Source organism: Trachurus japonicus, chromosome 5, assembly GCF_045865225.1.
Source record: "Trachurus japonicus isolate A0001 chromosome 5, Traja_1.0".
Classification (NCBI taxonomy): Eukaryota; Metazoa; Chordata; class Actinopteri; order Carangiformes; family Carangidae; genus Trachurus; species Trachurus japonicus.
The window spans coordinates 1,723,928-1,742,114 of record NC_140911.1 but is presented as its reverse complement, the minus strand read 5'-3'; the positions used below and the strand labels follow the sequence as shown (position 1 = coordinate 1,742,114).

The 18,187-nt window shown below is 39.6% G+C and overlaps 2 protein-coding genes across 2 annotated transcripts in view; one reads left to right on the top strand and one right to left on the bottom strand.

The window, feature by feature from the left end:
* The window catches only part of usp4 (ubiquitin specific peptidase 4), a 30,126-nt gene extending 26,301 nt beyond the window's left edge, over positions 1-3,825 (top strand). Inside the window, exons 20-22 of the mRNA XM_085775521.1 lie at positions 1,243-1,346; positions 2,059-2,147; positions 3,592-3,825. Of these exons, the coding sequence (XP_085631647.1) occupies positions 1,243-1,346; positions 2,059-2,147; positions 3,592-3,810 (412 nt within the window). The 3' untranslated portion in view covers positions 3,811-3,825. The remainder of the gene's footprint in view (positions 1-1,242; positions 1,347-2,058; positions 2,148-3,591) is intronic.
* Positions 3,826-11,795: 7,970 nt separating this feature from the next.
* Positions 11,796-16,557, bottom strand: gpx1b (glutathione peroxidase 1b). The gene is made up of 2 exons (XM_085775530.1): positions 16,273-16,557; positions 11,796-13,081 (listed from the first exon to the last, which is right to left on the bottom strand). Exons 1-2 carry the CDS (start codon positions 16,486-16,488, stop codon positions 12,731-12,733), a joined length of 567 nt encoding a protein of 188 aa, XP_085631656.1. The 5' UTR covers positions 16,489-16,557; the 3' UTR covers positions 11,796-12,730.
* Between the last annotated feature and the right edge of the window lie 1,630 nt (positions 16,558-18,187).

Genomic DNA, 18,187 nt, shown 5'->3' with positions numbered 1-18,187 from the left:
GAACTTTCCTGTGTGTCGTAAAAAAGCAGAAGTTGCGTCAGAACCAACGGCCGCTTGGCTCAGACTTGGCACCGCGTGTGTGTTTCAACCTGTGAGGAACTTGATCCATGAGAAACCAGGAAGCACAGAAACATTAATGAAGAGTGTGTGTGTGTGAGAACAGGCTGACTCATGCCCGTGTCCTGCTCTGTGACTCTGAAGGAATCCACTGTTTATATCTGTTTATATTCCCTCTCTCTCTCTCTCTCTGTGTGTTTGTGTTGTGTACAGTGTGTATTTATTAGTGGTGCAACGAATCAAAAAACTCACGGATCGGATCATTTTTCGGATCAGCAAAAGACAAATAGACATAACTTTGTCTTTTGTTTATTATGTAAAACACTTGTTAAATTAAAATATATAAAAGCAACTTAAAGTGCATAATATTCACTGTGATTCCCTTCTGTGATGCTAAATTAATTAATTAGAACATATAGTTAAAATGATAGGGGTAGGATTAGATAAGTTTATACTTCTTCCTACTCCTTTTCGCTCATGTAAACTGCGTTGCTTATGGGATGTTACTTTTTTGTGTATACATTTTTGCTGTTCACTTATTTCCTTATTATTATATTACTATTTTATGTTATTTATTTTTTTTACATTGCCATTTACATGATTTGAAATAAAGATATCAATCAATCAATCAATCATTAAATTTACTGCATGTGCAAAGCAGCCTATCTGTGGGTCCAGTCCTGCCTCATTCACTGCATTTATTTGGTTTTTAGCTTTATCAGTTGCAGTGTTGGGCATGTTACTCTTAAAAAGTAATTACTTACTAGCTAATAGTTACCTTCTGCAAAGAGTTAATAACAGAGTTAATTACCAGGAAAAAATTCAAATGGGTCTCCACTAGAACAGAGATGAGACTGTATTTGCACTTAAAACGGTGTCAGAATTGCTGCTCATACTTTCCACCGCAGCCTTTCAACCAGTTTCAACCGGGAAAGAAGTAGAAAAAGGCGCACAATAAAAACATAAAAATGCCCTTCAATTACTGAGATGCAGATTCACACGGGACTAGTTTTACCACGGGACGTCGGTCTTTGGTGAAATATAGTCGGTCATTTGCGGGGGAACTTTTACTTTACAAATTAAAAAGCTCTGTAGTAATTGTGATAGTTAACTACATGACTTGTTGCGACTGGTTACACATTTATACGTATATTCAACAGTGTGGTATTTCTGTTGTGTTTCCAGGGATCTGAACATGTCTGAGTTTGTGTGCGACCCTAAAGCCGGCCCGTACGTCTACGACCTCATCGCTGTGTCGAACCACTACGGAGGGATGGGAGGAGGTCACTGTGAGTTCAGTCTATATCTGTATCTGTATCTGTATCACAACTTCACTTTGTTTCTGCTGCACCGGAAACTAACAGGAAGTCACGAACGCACCACACACAGATACCAGATATTAATACCTTAGGCTTGTTTTTAACGTAGGTGGTTGTCACTAGTAACACACATACACACATATAAACAGGTGGCTGCTGTGATGGATTAAACTTTAATATGACAAAGTGCTTCACACTTCACGGTTCTGTTGGTTCATTCTTCTTTTATTTATGAGTATTGTATTTTATTAGCACATAAAAGATGTATAAAACAGCATATTAAAAAAGTGGAACAACAACAACAAAAAGACATACAAAGTATACAGTAGATAAAGCAAATGTGCCGGAGAAACCCAAAAAACCCCTAAGGGCTTGTCAAGTGGTCCTCCAAAAGACAAACATTCAACATAAATTTAATTTACAGAATGAAAAAACAACATAAAACAATTAAAAAGAGAGAAAATCAATATTGTGTGAAAATTCAAGATAAACATTCAACATACATTTGTTAAGATAAACATTCAACATAAATTCAGTTTACAATCATGTGAAAAACAACATAAAACAATTAGAAAAAGTTTGTCCGTTGTTGTTGTTGTTGTTGTTGTTGGTGGTGGTGGTGGTGGTGGTGAACGCTGAGCAGCAGCTGTTGTAACTAACAACCACTTCCTCCTGTCAACAGACACGGCCTACGGCAAGAACAAGGTGGACGGGAAGTGGTATTACTTTGATGACAGCAGCGTCTCTTCAGCCTCAGAAGACCAGATTGTGGTGAGTTGGAGGAGACGGATGGATGGATAGATGGATGGGTGGATGGATGGATGGATGGATGGATGGATGGATGGATGGACAGACTAAGAATAAAGTGATGACAATGCAACAAAAACAAAAGTATCTCAGGGTTCCCACACACATCCTCGAAAATGGATGACAATTTTTTTTATTTTTTGGTCCTACCGTGACCTCTTTTTTCTTTGCATAATGGTCTGGTCCTGGTCGTTGCAAAAATAAATTGTAGAGCCACAGACTGCGACATCTTTAAGTCAGACTTCTGGGGCAGAGAGAAGAATAAACATTTTTTTCCCCTTTTCAGTTAACCTGTTTTTAACTAATTTTTATCCTTGTATGTGTATTTTTTTTTAACCTTTGCTGCGAGTACTTGTACTTATGTGTGGTTGTAGGAATGTGTATTATTATTATTGTGTTGGGTATGTCTGTGGTATGTAGGGATGCGTGGATCGTTGTTTTGCACCTGCACTTTTGATGTCCTTCTGCAACGAAGTTCCTAACGGAATAATAAAGTACTTTTGAATTGAATTGAATAGAAGCAACCTGGTTAAAGGTCAAATATAAGGTACAAGAACAACTTCTCCTCAGGATGAATGTGACTGGATGTGTTGGTGTTTGACGATTCAGAGGAAAGAGTGGGAGCCCTGATGACATCATCTGAGTTATAAACCACTGCAAAGATATTCAATATATGGAAAGATCCTCCATGAGCGGCTGCTCCAATGATAGAAATGGTTTCACTTCCTGTCTCTCTAAATGGGCGTGGCCAACCGTCACCACCTCGTCTGTGAACGTGTGTGTGGATTTATACAATCTGTAGGTAGATGAAAGTGAGATATTTATATTTTCTTATGCTAACATTAAATATCTACACTACTAACAGTCATATTTAGCATGACGAAAATAATTCATATCATTTTCACGGGAGTTCGCGGCCGTTTGTTTGACGTTGCCTAGGAGATCGGTGCCAAATCTGGCGAGAGTGTGTCGTAGAGACAGAGACAGGTCTGGAACAAAGTGGATTTTCTCCTGATGTGTCCGTCTGAAAATTACCATTTTCATGTCAAACTGTTCAGAAGAGATGTGGCTTGTGAAAAATGAGTCTAAAATTAACTTCAGTGACTGTGGGGAGAAAGGACAGACCATAATCTGTGTTCACGTTCAATTTTCCCATTGGAGTCAATACACTCCAGGCTGCCTCTGGTCTCTCTAAAGGGGCGTGGCCGAGCAGAAGCCTAGTGACATCATACAGGAAGCTGACTCATCATGGAAGCTCTTGGTTTATAAACCGTCTTTGACCACTGTAGCTGCTCCGTCAGCAGACTGATAGACTGTTTAGATATGAAGCTCCTCCTCCTCGGTGTCGGGTGCCTCTGTTTTCTCTGGCGGTAACTCGATCCGTGTCCTTGTCGTCCCTCTTCTGCAGACTAAAGCGGCCTATGTGCTGTTCTACCAGCGCAGAGACGAGGACAACGCTGCCACCACCACAGCAGCCGCCACCGCCGCTGCAGCCGCTGGCTCGTCCTCCTCCTCTAAACCTCAGGCCTCGGCCTCGCTGGGCGGAGCTCCCGAAGCCGCCGCTGCTTCAGCTGCAGCTTCAGCAGCCGCCGCCGTCGCCGTTGACGACCACATGGACACAAACTGAGACAGAGAGAGAGAGAGAGAGAGAAGCCCTGGCGTTGAAGGGGACGCGCACTGAAACGCATCAAACAGCAAATAGAGACACTTGGACGCACACACACACACACAGACACACACACACAGACACACACAGACACACAGACACACACACACACAGACACACACAGCTACTTTAGTGACAGAGACTCCACAGACCGAACATCATTAACCCCTAAACTCCCTCTACCCCCTTCTGGTTTTATTTGATTGGTTTCTGTCTCGTTCGTTTGAGCAACAGCCTCGTCACAAACAGACTTCCTCTGCAGCCGAGCAGCAGCCGGCCGAGTTAGAGGTTCTTCAGACCCGTTAGAGGTTCTTCAGACCTGTAGATCTACAAGTTAGAGGTTCTTCAGACCTGTTAGAGGTTCTTCAGACCCGTTAGAGGTTCTTCAGACCTGTAGATCTACAAGTTAGAGGTTCTTCAGACCTGTTAGAGGTTCTTCAGACCCGTTAGAGGTTCTTCAGACCTGTAGATCTACAAGTTAGAGGTTCTTCAGACCTGTTAGAGGTTCTTCAGACCCATTAGAGGTTCTTCAGACCTGTAGATCTACAAGTTAGAGGTTCTTCAGACCCGTTAGAGGTTCTTCAGACCTGTAGATCTACAAGTTAGAGGTTCTTCAGACCCGTTAGAGGTTCTTCAGGCCCATTAGAGGTTCTTCAGACCTGTAGATCTACAAGTTAGAGGTTCTTCAGACCTGTTAGAGGTTCTTCAGACCCGTTAGAGGTTCTTCAGACCTGTAGATCTACAAGTTAGAGGTTCTTCAGACCTGTTAGAGGTTCTTCAGACCCATTAGAGGTTCTTCAGACCTGTAGATCTACAAGTTAGAGGTTCTTCAGACCTGTTAGAGGTTCTTCAGACCCGTTAGAGGTTCTTCAGACCTGTAGATCTACAAGTTAGAGGTTCTTCAGACCTGTTAGAGGTTCTTCAGACCCGTTAGAGGTTCTTCAGACCTGTAGATCTACAAGTTAGAGGTTCTTCAGACCTGTTAGAGGTTCTTCAGACCCGTTAGAGGTTCTTCAGACCTGTAGATCTACAAGTTAGAGGTTCTTCAGACCTGTTAGAGGTTCTTCAGACCCATTAGAGGTTCTTCAGACCTGTAGATCTACAAGTTAGAGGTTCTTCAGACCCGTTAGAGGTTCTTCAGACCTGTAGATCTACAAGTTAGAGGTTCTTCAGACCCGTTAGAGGTTCTTCAGGCCCATTAGAGGTTCTTCAGACCTGTAGATCTACAAGTTAGAGGTTCTTCAGACCTGTTAGAGGTTCTTCAGACCCGTTAGAGGTTCTTCAGACCTGTAGATCTACAAGTTAGAGGTTCTTCAGACCTGTTAGAGGTTCTTCAGACCCATTAGAGGTTCTTCAGACCTGTAGATCTACAAGTTAGAGGTTCTTCAGACCTGTTAGAGGTTCTTCAGACCCGTTAGAGGTTCTTCAGACCTGTAGATCTACAAGTTAGAGGTTCTTCAGACCTGTTAGAGGTTCTTCAGACCCATTAGAGGTTCTTCAGACCTGTAGATCTACAAGTTAGAGGTTCTTCAGACCCGTTAGAGGTTCTTCAGACCTGTAGATCTACAAGTTAGAGGTTCTTCAGACCCGTTAGAGGTTCTTCAGGCCCATTAGAGGTTCTTCAGACCTGTAGATCTACAAGTTAGAGGTTCTTCAGACCTGTTAGAGGTTCTTCAGACCCGTTAGAGGTTCTTCAGACCTGTAGATCTACAAGTTAGAGGTTCTTCAGACCTGTTAGAGGTTCTTCAGACCCATTAGAGGTTCTTCAGACCTGTAGATCTACAAGTTAGAGGTTCTTCAGACCTGTTAGAGGTTCTTCAGACCCGTTAGAGGTTCTTCAGACCTGTAGATCTACAAGTTAGAGGTTCTTCAGACCTGTTAGAGGTTCTTCAGACCCGTTAGAGGTTCTTCAGACCTGTAGATCTACAAGTTAGAGGTTCTTCAGACCTGTTAGAGGTTCTTCAGACCCGTTAGAGGTTCTTCAGACCTGTAGATCTACAAGTTAGAGGTTCTTCAGACCTGTTAGAGGTTCTTCAGACCCATTAGAGGTTCTTCAGACCTGTAGATCTACAAGTTAGAGGTTCTTCAGACCCGTTAGAGGTTCTTCAGACCTGTAGATCTACAAGTTAGAGGTTCTTCAGACCCGTTAGAGGTTCTTCAGGCCCATTAGAGGTTCTTCAGACCTGTAGATCTACAAGTTAGAGGTTCTTCAGACCTGTTAGAGGTTCTTCAGACCCGTTAGAGGTTCTTCAGACCTGTAGATCTACAAGTTAGAGGTTCTTCAGACCTGTTAGAGGTTCTTCAGACCCATTAGAGGTTCTTCAGACCTGTAGATCTACAAGTTAGAGGTTCTTCAGACCTGTTAGAGGTTCTTCAGACCCGTTAGAGGTTCTTCAGACCTGTAGATCTACAAGTTAGAGGTTCTTCAGACCTGTTAGAGGTTCTTCAGACCCATTAGAGGTTCTTCAGACCTGTAGATCTACAAGTTAGAGGTTCTTCAGACCCGTTAGAGGTTCTTCAGACCTGTAGATCTACAAGTTAGAGGTTCTTCAGACCTGTAGATCTACAAGTTAGAGGTTCTTCAGACCCGTTAGAGGTTCTTCAGGCCCATTAGAGGTTCTTCAGACCTGTAGATCTACAAGTTAGAGGTTCTTCAGACCAGTTAGAGGTTCTTCAGACCTGTAGATGAACTCCTCCGCCACCGTCTGACATATAAAAACTAGGGGTGCACCGATTATTCGGTAACCGAATATTGCAAAAAAAGCAACATTCGGCCTTCGGTGGAATGAGCGCAAAGCAAGGCCGAATATTAAAAATCTGACCAAGAAAGGTTAGGAACCACTGTTTGAAAAGACACTTGGGTTTTTTTGGGAATGTACTTGCATAGATCTTTCAGCACCGATATAGGCCTAAATGAAAAACTTTATATAACTTGTGCTTTTTTGATGAGCAATGGCAACTGGAATATTCAAAAACTGTCAGAATAGTCAATAAACATTAACTTTCTTTGAAAATTAAGTTTAAAAAAATATTTTATTTAAAAACGTATTCGGTATTCGGTATTATTAGGTTATTCGGCCAAGCGTTTTGATTTTATTCGGTATTCGGCTTCGGCCAAAAAAATGCCATTCGGTGCACCCCTAATAAAAAGCCAAATGCACCAAATGCACCTGTCGTCTCAACCAAAGCGTTTCAACTTATTTATGATAAAGTGCAGCGGACGAGGAGGAGGAGAGAGTCAGAGTGAGGGTTAGGTCTGCTGCTGCTGCTGCTGCTGCTGCTGCTGCTGCTGCTGAGGAGGAAAACACACACTCTGAGGTTCACACACAACAACAACAACAACAACAACAACTAACTAACAGATGCCAAACCTGCTGCAGGTAGAAGAGCCAGAGGTTGGATTGAACATCTGGTCTGGACACGAGTCTGTGGCAGAAGCTGGTTTTGTTTTTTTTGGGTTTCTTTTTTTCCGTTTTTTCTCGGCCTTTTTGCTCATCTTTGTGTTTTTTTTTTAAGTTGTGTGGCGCGGCGTGGGGCTTCTGCTGCGTCTGGACCGACCTGACGAAGAGGAGGAGGAGTCTGACCCTGCTAACAAGTTTAATTTCTTTTTACCATTTTTCTTTCTTTTTTTTCTTTTTTTTTTTGTTTTGTTTTGTAAATCACAATGCGACGCGGCCTTTTGATTCCTGCAACCTGACTAAAAAAAAGGAGGCACTTTGACTTCTCCACGAGTACCCGATCTACCTGCTTCTGGTGTGTCTAGACTTTACAGAACTGTATGGTTTTGGCCTTTAGCGTTAAGCGTCATGGTCTGTCGTACACTTCCAGATCATTTTAATGTGTCTTTTTAAGCATATTTTTGATTATCGCTGCCTGATCAGACCCTTCGCTCAGCTCAGCTCAGCTCACCTGCAACAACGGCTTGTCCTTATTATTATTATTACTAGTCTTGTACATTAATGCAGCTCTGTATTGAAATGGCTGTTTAAATGTTATTTGATATCTCTAAAGCACACTGAGTGAAGCAAAATAAACTAGTATAAAAGTGGTGCTTTATTTTAATGAAACTTGAACTTTGCTCCTTTTGGTCATGAAGAACAACAATCTGTGTGTGTCGTCATCAGACAGAAACACCGGTACAACTACTCAGCTGTTCAGGAAAAATCCACCCGGGTTTGATTCTGCTGGTAGAAAAAAAAAAATGCAAATGCAAACGGCACCTTTTTGTTTTTATCTTGACGGAGACAAAGTAAATCGATCCCCAGCTCCAGTTTGTGTTGAATGTGATCTACTGAGTAGAAACCAGAGCACTTCCACTCAGTAGCAAGAGGTCGAGGCGGCCATTTTGGATCTATCTCTTCTTAAAGGGATAGTAGCATTTTTTTAAAAGTGGGGTTGTATGATCTACAAATAGCCCCTAAGTACTTTAATTGCAGTAGTTCTCTTTATTTGAAGTTTTTATTTGGACCTAACCAACTGCTGATCGGCGGGCGCTAACCCTGGGCGGAGGGATACGTGAGGTGGTTAGGTCCAAATAAAAACTGTGTTTTTCCTGCACAAAAAATTATAGCGAACAATGGAACTGTGTATTTTTTTTTCACTTAAAACCTCTTTTAGGCTGTGAAAATAGGCCGTTTCTTTGGGTCCATTCACAACAATGTATGTTGTAAATCTCTGGGCAGGGCTATTATGGGCTGGCGTTGCTAACGGGAGGAGTGCAGAGAGTCTTCTACTGCAATTAAAGTACTTAGGGGCTATTTGGAGATCATACAACCCCACTTTTAAAAAAAAATGCTACTATCCCTTTAAATCTGTGGTGTAAACTCTCTCTAGACTTTGTTGCATAACAGCATGTTGAACCAGCGGGACCTCGTTCCGCCAGACGACGACGACCTGAATATAATGAATCATTTCTGCCTATGACTTAGAAAAGCTTTACATCATCATATCTGTAATCCTTAGATAGTTGAAAACACCATCTCTGTTTTCTTCTTCCTTCTTCTCCCCAAATCATCACAGCGATTCAAACTCCAAAACAAATGAAAAGATGTAAATAATCACACTATTTTAAATAGGTGTACAAATTCCTGTCCCTTATTATTATTATATTTATCTTATTGCCGATATCTACAGTATTTGTTTTTAAACTGAGAAATATTTGAATTCAAAGTACAATAAAGACTGGAAGCCTCAACACGCTGGTGTGTGTTTGGACTGTGATTGCATCAAACTCACTTTACCTTCAACCTGCTGCTGCTGACCACAAACTGCAATAAACTTTATTGTGCAATCAGATACAGACACTAAAACCCTCAGGGAGCAACCACACATGAGTTATGGCTGCATGTTAATGATCCATCCACTCCAACGCTCTCATCTGCTCACTTACAACATCTAGGACGGTGTTTAATCTGGTGCTGACCTTGTTTTTACTCCTAACAACACTAAGAGTTGAGTTCTGGTCTAAAAGCTGCAGTTAAACGTCAGTTCTTAGTCTGACTGAAGCTGAAGCTGAGTTACCACAGGACACGTCACTTCCATGAGTCCATAGGAACGACCAATCACTGAAGAGAATCCTTCTCTACACTGCAAAAACTCACAATCTTTCCAAGAATATTTGTCTTATTTCTTGTCAAAATGTCTCATTTCTAGTCAAAACTAATCTCTTTCCACTTTAAATAAGACTCATCACCTAAAAATGAACTTGTTTTTAGATCATTTTCACTTGTTTCAAACTAATTTTCACTTGAAATAAGTAGAAAAATCTGCCAGTGAAAGCAAGTTTTTTGTGTTTGTAATAAGAAAGAAAAACTTGCTCCACTATCAGATTTTTCTACTTATTTCAAGTGAAAATCTGCTTGAAAGAAGTAAAAAGTGTCTAAAAACAAGTTGCTTTTTATGTGATGAGTCTTATTTTAAGTAGGATGAGACTTGTTTTGACTAGAAATAAGACAAATATTCTTGGTAAGATATTTGAGTTTTTGCAGTGTAAGAAAATAGAAATACTCATACCCATATCTCAGTGAACAGTTAAATCACCAATGGGAGTTTATATTCAACTGTATTTTGACAGTAATCTACAAAATACTAAATATTTACAATGGGAATTCATCGAAAATAAAAGTTCCTAATGTTTCTAGTTCATTAATTCATGTCATGTTGTTGGTGAGACGACGTCTCATTAAATCAGAGACAGAGATGAAACCTGCAATGTCCAAACGATGTTCAGGCTGTTGACATCCCATAAACCAGACAGCGTCACATGTCTTCAAACATCCACCGAGGGGTTTGTTCACTTCAAGAAAGACGACATGTTTGTAAATGGAGTTGGAATACAAAGTCTCACCATTCACAAATCTCCAGATTCATTGTTTTAGACCTAAAATATGAAGAAACTATAGTTTATTTGCCTGAAATTGTAAGACTAGAACGTCTCTCTTCAGACACTTGATGAATCCGACTCCTGATCCGTCTGTGCTGCTGATGAAGTGATTCAATAAACATGTGAAGGACGAGGCTCCACAATGAGACAATAGAAACATAATCCATCCTTTCATTGTTGCTAAACTTCTGCTGTCATGAAATCTTAAAGTTGAAATGCTTTTTAAAGGGTTGTTAAGTTTTTAAACTACTGTTTTTGTATTGAAATATTTATTGTCAAGTTTCTTTTTTTAAATGTTAAATGTACAAAAAAGTCGAGTATCTGCACATTTGGATCTGATGCAAGTGTGCAGATACAGTACTCTTTGTCCATTTCTGGTATAAGCTGGTCATGAGTACGGGGATTTACTCCACATTCACCACGCTATGAGATAAGAACGTATAATTGTGTAACATGACGACACATGAAGCAAATACTCTGAACTACTTTCTCTTCTGAAATCCCTCCGCCCAGCAGCAGCCGTGTCTGGAATGTAGTTCCGGCTGCATTTCCCTCTAAAACAACTCTGTGTGGTAACGTTGTGTTATTATCTCATAGCGTGGTGAATGTGCAGCTCACAACTTGTCCACCAGAGCGTTGTGGAGTTGTTGGATTGTGTATTTGATGAGGGAAAGACGGAGGGAAAGGCAGAAATACTGCCCCACCCATCTCAAAACAACATGCACCGATAATTAAAGGTGATGAACCTACTGCTGTACTGCCCTACAAAAGAGAAAGGCAGTAACTTCCAAAAGTGATTTGACCTTTGACCCTTATTTGGCCGTTACTGTCGTCTTCCTTTGTATATCTTACCAGAATATACTGGGTCAAACCAAAGCAAAAGGCAGTAACTTCTGTTTTATCTTGTAACTGTAGCTTTTAAAAGCAGTATAATGGTCAATATGATCAAATCCTCAGTCTGATGATGAAATACAATGAAACAGCATCTTGTTCTGTTATTCTTAACAACGGAAGAATACAGTAACTGAAGTTACTGTTGTTTACCTTGGTTTCTATGGGGGTTTTTTTTAGCAGTTACTGTAATTACCACCCTAATTATGAACACATTTTTAAAGAAATTATTTCTCCACATGACAAAGGATGTCTTTAATGGCAGAAAAATGATATAACTCATTTTTGACCAAAAAAAATGATGTTACTGCCTCTTTCCTTTGTAGGGCAGTATCGGGGTTATGGTGAGAGGAGGATCTGACTAAATGTTGGACTGTCCCTTTTAATTTTAAATGTAAAATTCTGCAGTTTTTCAGTGGGTCCTTCTAGCCAGAATTTAACCTCTTCATGCAGAGGCCATTTTTGGCAATTTCCGCCTGTTTTTGTATCACTGCAATTAAAGCTTTATAACTACAGAAGTACTAATCCCACAACTATGGTTTATGGCTTAAATGAAAGAAAACCTCTGTCCCTTTACATCTATATCTAGAAAATATTAATTTTTGGAGAAAGGTGATATGTCAAAATCCTATAAAAAATAAAAAACACTCATAGAGGCAGTCACACACACACAGAGGTTAGTAAAAATGAGAGGTTTATTGCAGGTGAGGACTGACACCACATCACATCGGTGCTTCGGCCCCGCCCGGTGAATCTGAGCGTCCCGGCCTCTACGACCTTCAGACGTCCTCCTCGCATGGAGCTGGATTCAGAGGACGCCTTCATCCGGTAGAGGACCGGCGCTCCGAGACACGGAGCGGAGCGGAGGAGCAGCGGCAGGTCAAAGGTCAGAGTCTCTCTTCAGGACGGCTGGGTCACTGAAAAAACTCTAACATCTTACCAAGAATATTTGTCTTAGTCAAAACAAATCTCATTATGCTAAAAATAAGACTCATCACATTAAAAGCAGCTTGTTTTTAGACACTTTTTACTTCTTTCAAGCAGATTTTCACTTGAAATAAGTAGAAAAATCTGACAGTTACTTACTTATTTCAAGTGAAAATTTGTTTGAAAAAAGTGAAAATGATCTAAAAACAAGTTAATTTTTAGGTGATGAGTCTTATTTTAAGTGGAAAGAGATTAGTTTTGACTAGAAATGAGACATTTTGACAAGAAATAAGACAGATATTCTTGGAAAGATTTTGAGTTTTTGCAGTATTTGCACTGCAAAAACTCAAAATCTTATCAAGAATATTTGTCTTATTTATATTATTGTCTTGTTTTTAGACACTTTTTACTTTTTTCAAGCAGATTTTCACTTGAAATAAGTAGAAAAATCTGATAGTGGAGCAAGTTTTTCTTTCTTATTACAAGCACAAAACAACCTCCTTTCACTGGCAGATTTTTCTACTTATTTCAAGTGAAAATTAGTTTGAAACAAGTGAAAATGATCTAAAAACAAGTTCATTTTTAGGTGATTTTTAGGAAAGAGTTTAGTTTTGACTAGAAATGAGACAGATATTCTTGGAAAGATGTAGAGTTTTTGCCGTGTTTGGCTGGTTGTGGTTGTTAGGTTGCCAGGTTGAGCAGCTTCTTGACGTCGGCCTCGATGTCGCTGGTGAGGAATCTGCGGCTGTAGCGTTTGAAGGGCTCTCCGTCCGGTCCCACCAGGAACTTCTCGAAGTTCCAGGCCACGTCGTTCCTGCAGACGGGGCTCCACATGATGAACCTGGGGTCGTTCATCAGGGCCCACGGCTCGTCGCTAGGGAACGGCAGCTTCTCCCTCAGGAAGCAGAACAGAGGGTGAGCGTCCTTCCCGTTCACGTCCACCTTCTCCAGCAGCTGGAACTTGGGCTCGAAGCCGTTTCCAGGACGGACGTGCTTCAGGGAGAGCAGGATCTCCTCGTTCTTGCAGTTCTCCTGAGAAAGAAGGAGGAGAAGGAGGAGGAGGAGAAGGAGAAGGAGATATGAGATTATGGTGGAAGAGGAGGAGGAAGGAGGAGAAGGAGGAGGAGGAGGAGGAGCAGCGGTTTAGAGGAAGTAAAGGAGGAAGTGTTGCAGCAAAGTCAAGTGACTGAATCTCATTATTGCTCTACAATATTTCCAAAAATTTGCGCCATTGGCCCCAAAATGAACGTACACTGACTAAAAGAACAAATATTTGTGTATTTCTGGTGTTTGCTTCAAAGTTTTGTCCAACGGGGGTCCGTGGTCTAATTTATTGATGTAAAAAAGTTTAAGAAAAACTTTGGATAGCTTTGTTGTAGTGGGTATACTGAAATATTAATGCAACTAACGTTTTTTTTCATTATCAATTAATCTGTTGATTATTTAAACGATTAATTGATTAGTTGTCTGGTCAATAAAATGTCTAAAAACATCAACCAGTGTTTCTCAAACCACCAGACGACATCGTCCTCAAATGTCTTGTTTTGTCCACAAACCAAAGAGAGACTCAGTTTATTGTCATAAAGGAACAAAGAAACCAGAAATATTCACATTGAAGAAGCTGCAATCAGAGAATCTGGACTTTCTTGCTTTAAAAAACTAGCCAAACCGATTATTTGATTACCAAAATAGTTAATAATCGATTATTGTGCGATTAATCGATTAAGGAATATAATTTACAAGAAAGTCCCAGAGCCATTAAGTTAACATTCTGTTTCTATTGTTTCAGTGGTGTAGTCTGTGTGATAAGGTATATATTAAGTTTATTATTATATAGGCCTACTCAGTATAGCCTACCCACTACACATGTGGTCGACCAGCAGAACTGAGATCAGACCCAACTCTAAGCATTTTGAAACCCAGGTTAAAAACATTTATGTTTTCATGTTGAGCTCTTTTAAAGAACTTTAAATCCTAATCTTGGATTGGCACTGGAAATCCTCTTCATTGTTTTTAATACAAATCAATATTTCATGCTGCAAACTCATATTTTATGCTCTATTTTAGTCTAGTTTTTATTATTTATATAGGCCTACTATATATGTTTTGTTTTTATGTAAAGCACATTGAGTCGCCCCTTGATATGAAATGCGCTGAATAAATAAAGCTGCCTTTCCTACAACAAAACTATCTATCTATCTATCTATCTATCTATCTATCTATCTATCTATCTATCTATCTATCTATCTATCTATACTGCACACAGTTTACCCACTGAAACAAATTAGACTACACCACTAGCCTAATTGTATTACAAGTTAATGTCTATTTTATAAGTTTTATGTTGGTGAACACTTTTACTTTGGTGAATTTGGTGATTTGCTAGAAAAGAGTTAACAGAGCGAAGCTATGAGATTATGGTGGAGGAGGAAGGAGGAGAAGGAGGCAGCGGTTCATACTGACAGCGGTTCATAGAGGAAGTAAAGGAGGAAGTGTTGCAGCAAAGTCAAGTGACTGAATCTCATAGTGAGTTCTTCAAAAGCAGCGGTTCAAGTAAAAAACAAAAAGGTTCCTCTTCACTTCATGTGTTTAAAATAATAAACTGGGTCAAATCCCACCTTAAGAAAAACTAAACTTTTTATTGTAAAACACTGTGTGAGCTTTCTCTGCAAAAAGTGCTATACAACTAAATGTTATTATTGTTATATATTTTTGGTTATTAAATCAATACCTTATGACCTTGATTTGATTTGATTTAAAAGTGGCACCAGAAGGAACCACTGACAAAGTGCAGAATTTTACATTTAAAATAGATAAAAAAGAAAGAAACTTGACAATAAATATATAAAATGAGAAAATATTAATTGTCATGTTTCTTTTTAAAAATCTGATCTATTCAATAAAACCATCTAATGCCCACAAAGACTTATTCAGATTTGTCATGTTCACTGTGACTTTGCTTTATGTAAATTAAGCCCCGCCCCCCGCATCTTTAGGCCCCGCCCCCCTTTCACTGTGCGTCTCACTTCCTCCTCAGAGCAACAATAAGTCTCAGGTCAGTATATATATATATATATATCTATGGTCTCAGGTAAGAAGGAGCCTCAGTCGCCTCAGGTTAATCAATAATCATCCCTATTGTTGCTGTTCTCACCTGTTCATTCACCTGTAGATAAAACTACTGAGGCGACGCGGTGAGAAAACACTGAGTCACTGATCCAGTTTCCTGCTTCTTCACCTCACACACCGAGTTCATGCAGAGTTACATGTGTTCATAAAGTTAAATCACTTCAAATTAGAGTCAAATTCAACCTGTAAAGTGTAAAACAGAGTTGAATATGATATAAATCTACAATCATCTTCTATGTGAGTAAAAATAAAGTCATTTTGAGGCTTAATTATCATCTCATTTACTGTAGCTACTGTACCTTTGTGTTTTTAAGCAATTTCATTATCCAAAATAATGACAATAAAGATTCTCTACTCTACTCATTTCACCTAAAACTGAAAATACAACAGTTAGAATAAAAAAACACTGGAGGCTGTTCCCTGGGAAATAGCCTAAATGACAATGTCAGAATTCATAGTAAAAAAATAAAACATAAAAGCCTTTTTATGACTGGTCGAGACTGTTCTGTTCTCGTGTGCAATACTCGGTCCATTTCCTGTCTTTTTTCCATGTATTTTCATATTTTTTGTAAATTATTATTCTCTGGTTTTATCAGTATCAAAGCAACGGAAACTAAATTTGGTTCATAGCCTACATTCACTGCAAAATGTTTGTTTTTCGAATGACAAATAAAAGTTATGTAAACTGTCGTGCACTTCCCTGGACGCTCAGAGGTCTGGACCTACAGGTTGGTTTTATTTTATTCTACAGGTGTGAATCCTACAGGTGTGTTATAGTCTACAGGTGTGTAGTCTACATAAAAATTAAAAGAAAAAAGAAATATGATATTGCAAACTTAAAATTACTAATCATTTTAATCATGAACTTTTCTATGAAAGTAACATTATGCAAATAGTTGAAGCAATTGCTGTATACGGTTTAAAATTGCAAAATGAGTAGCTAGTTTTTTCCATTTTTTATGTATTTCTATGCCTCTGTTAAGCACTTTGAATTGCCTGATGTATGAATTGTGCTATCCGAATAAATGTGCCTTGGCTTGAAAGAAAAAAAAGAAAAAAAAGGTGTGTATAGTCTACAGGTGTGTGTGTTTTACCTGGTGTCCGAACTGGTTGCAGGGCACGCCCAGCACCACGAGCCCCTTGGCGCCGTAGCGCTGCTGCAGCTCGTTCATCTGGGTGTAATCCCTGGTGGTGGTCCCTCAGAGAGAAGCCACGTTTTCTATCAGCACCACCTTCCCCTTCAGCGAGGAGAAGCTCAGAGTCTCCCCGCTCAGGAGCTTCGCTGTCAGGCTGTGGAACCTAGAGGCCATGGTGGTGAAAGCTGGAGCTGGTTCTTTAGTTAGTTTAGATTAGATGAGATTAGACCGGTACCGAGTCTCCTTCAGACGGTCTGGTGCTCCGAGGCTCCCGGAGTCAACCTTTGAATCCGGATCAAAGAGCGAGTCTTCACTCAGATGGTTCACACCCTGCAAACACAGCTACGGCCTGGGGATCGCACCATCGCGCTAATACGGGAAAAAAAAATACACTATCAAATTGTAGGCTACGTAAAATTGAAATGAAATAATAGAAATTACAAATATTATAGAGGAGTTTAAGTCATGGTCACAAAAGTCTATGAATTTAAAGCAGAAGTAAGTGGAATATTTGTGTTAATCTAAGTCTTAAATAGTTGTATCTTCCGACAGCAATCACTTCTATAGAGTGTTTGGTCTGAAACACGGGTCTGTCAGTCACTCTGCTCTGCTCTGAGCCCAGGAGAAAACTTTCCTTGTATCCTACAACCTTTATCCAATGAGGAGAGAGAACGGCATAAAGGGGCAGTCCTCTCTGTGTGTGTGCTGCCAAGGGATGCGCGTGAATGTGGTGACGTAGGGACGAGGGCGGGGACTGCTAACTCCATCTGCTGACAGGAAGTTAGACAAAACCACCGGATCGCTTACTGCTGCTTTAAGTCATGGTCACAAAAGTCTATGAATTTAATAATTTAGTTTGTCGGATTCAGATTCAGATTCAGAATTACTTAATTGATCATCAGAGGAAAACATTTCTTCGTTACAAATTCCTGAATTACGACGGAGTACTAGGGCCACATTGACAAATAAAACAATCACAAACTTCGAGAATAAAGTCGTAAATTTACGACTTTATATAAGTCAATTTACGACTTTATCTTGTAATGTTATGACATTTTTCTCGTATGAAATACGACTTTATTCTCGTAAATTTACGACTTTATTCTCGTAATGTTATGACTTTTTTCTCGTATGAAATGTACGACTTTATTCTCGGAAATGTACAACTTTATTCTCGGAAATTTACGACTTTATTCTCGTAATGTTATGACTTTTTTCTCGTAGGAAATGTACTACTTTATTCTCGTAAATTTATGACTTTATTCTCGAAGTCTGTGGGGTTTTTTTTCTCTCAATGTGGCCCTAGTACTCCGTCGTACTGAATAGAGAAAAACAACAAAAAGTGTGATATAGCTGCTACATAGAAGTTGAAATGGATCAAGATGAATAAAAATATTATTAGCCTACTAAAATAAAAGCAGAATAAGAACAGAATAAAATGAAGTAAGAATAAAAAAATTTTAAAAAATCACATATGTAAGTGTACTTTGCATTTAGGCCTAGCATTCTTCAGTATACATACGGCAGATGACTGATGGTTATTTATTCTGTCAAATTATGATAATTATAATAAATAATTAATAATTTCTGTTTATTTCATAATGCTTATTTGTGAGCTTCTTCTTTTATTTTATTTTCTTTTTTAACCAAGTAGGCCTAACGGTAACGTGAAGCGGAGTGAACCATCTCGGTGAACACTGCACTCTTTGACGGAGTTGCGCAGCTCCCGCTTCCTTCTGGTCTGTTTCATACTCACACAGCGTCTCCCGGAAGACTCCGCCTTTGTTAATATCATATTAGATAAGGCGTCTTGACCCCGCCCCCCCTGACATATGACGCCGTAAAAACACGCCCCCTTCGGCTAGGGACCGTA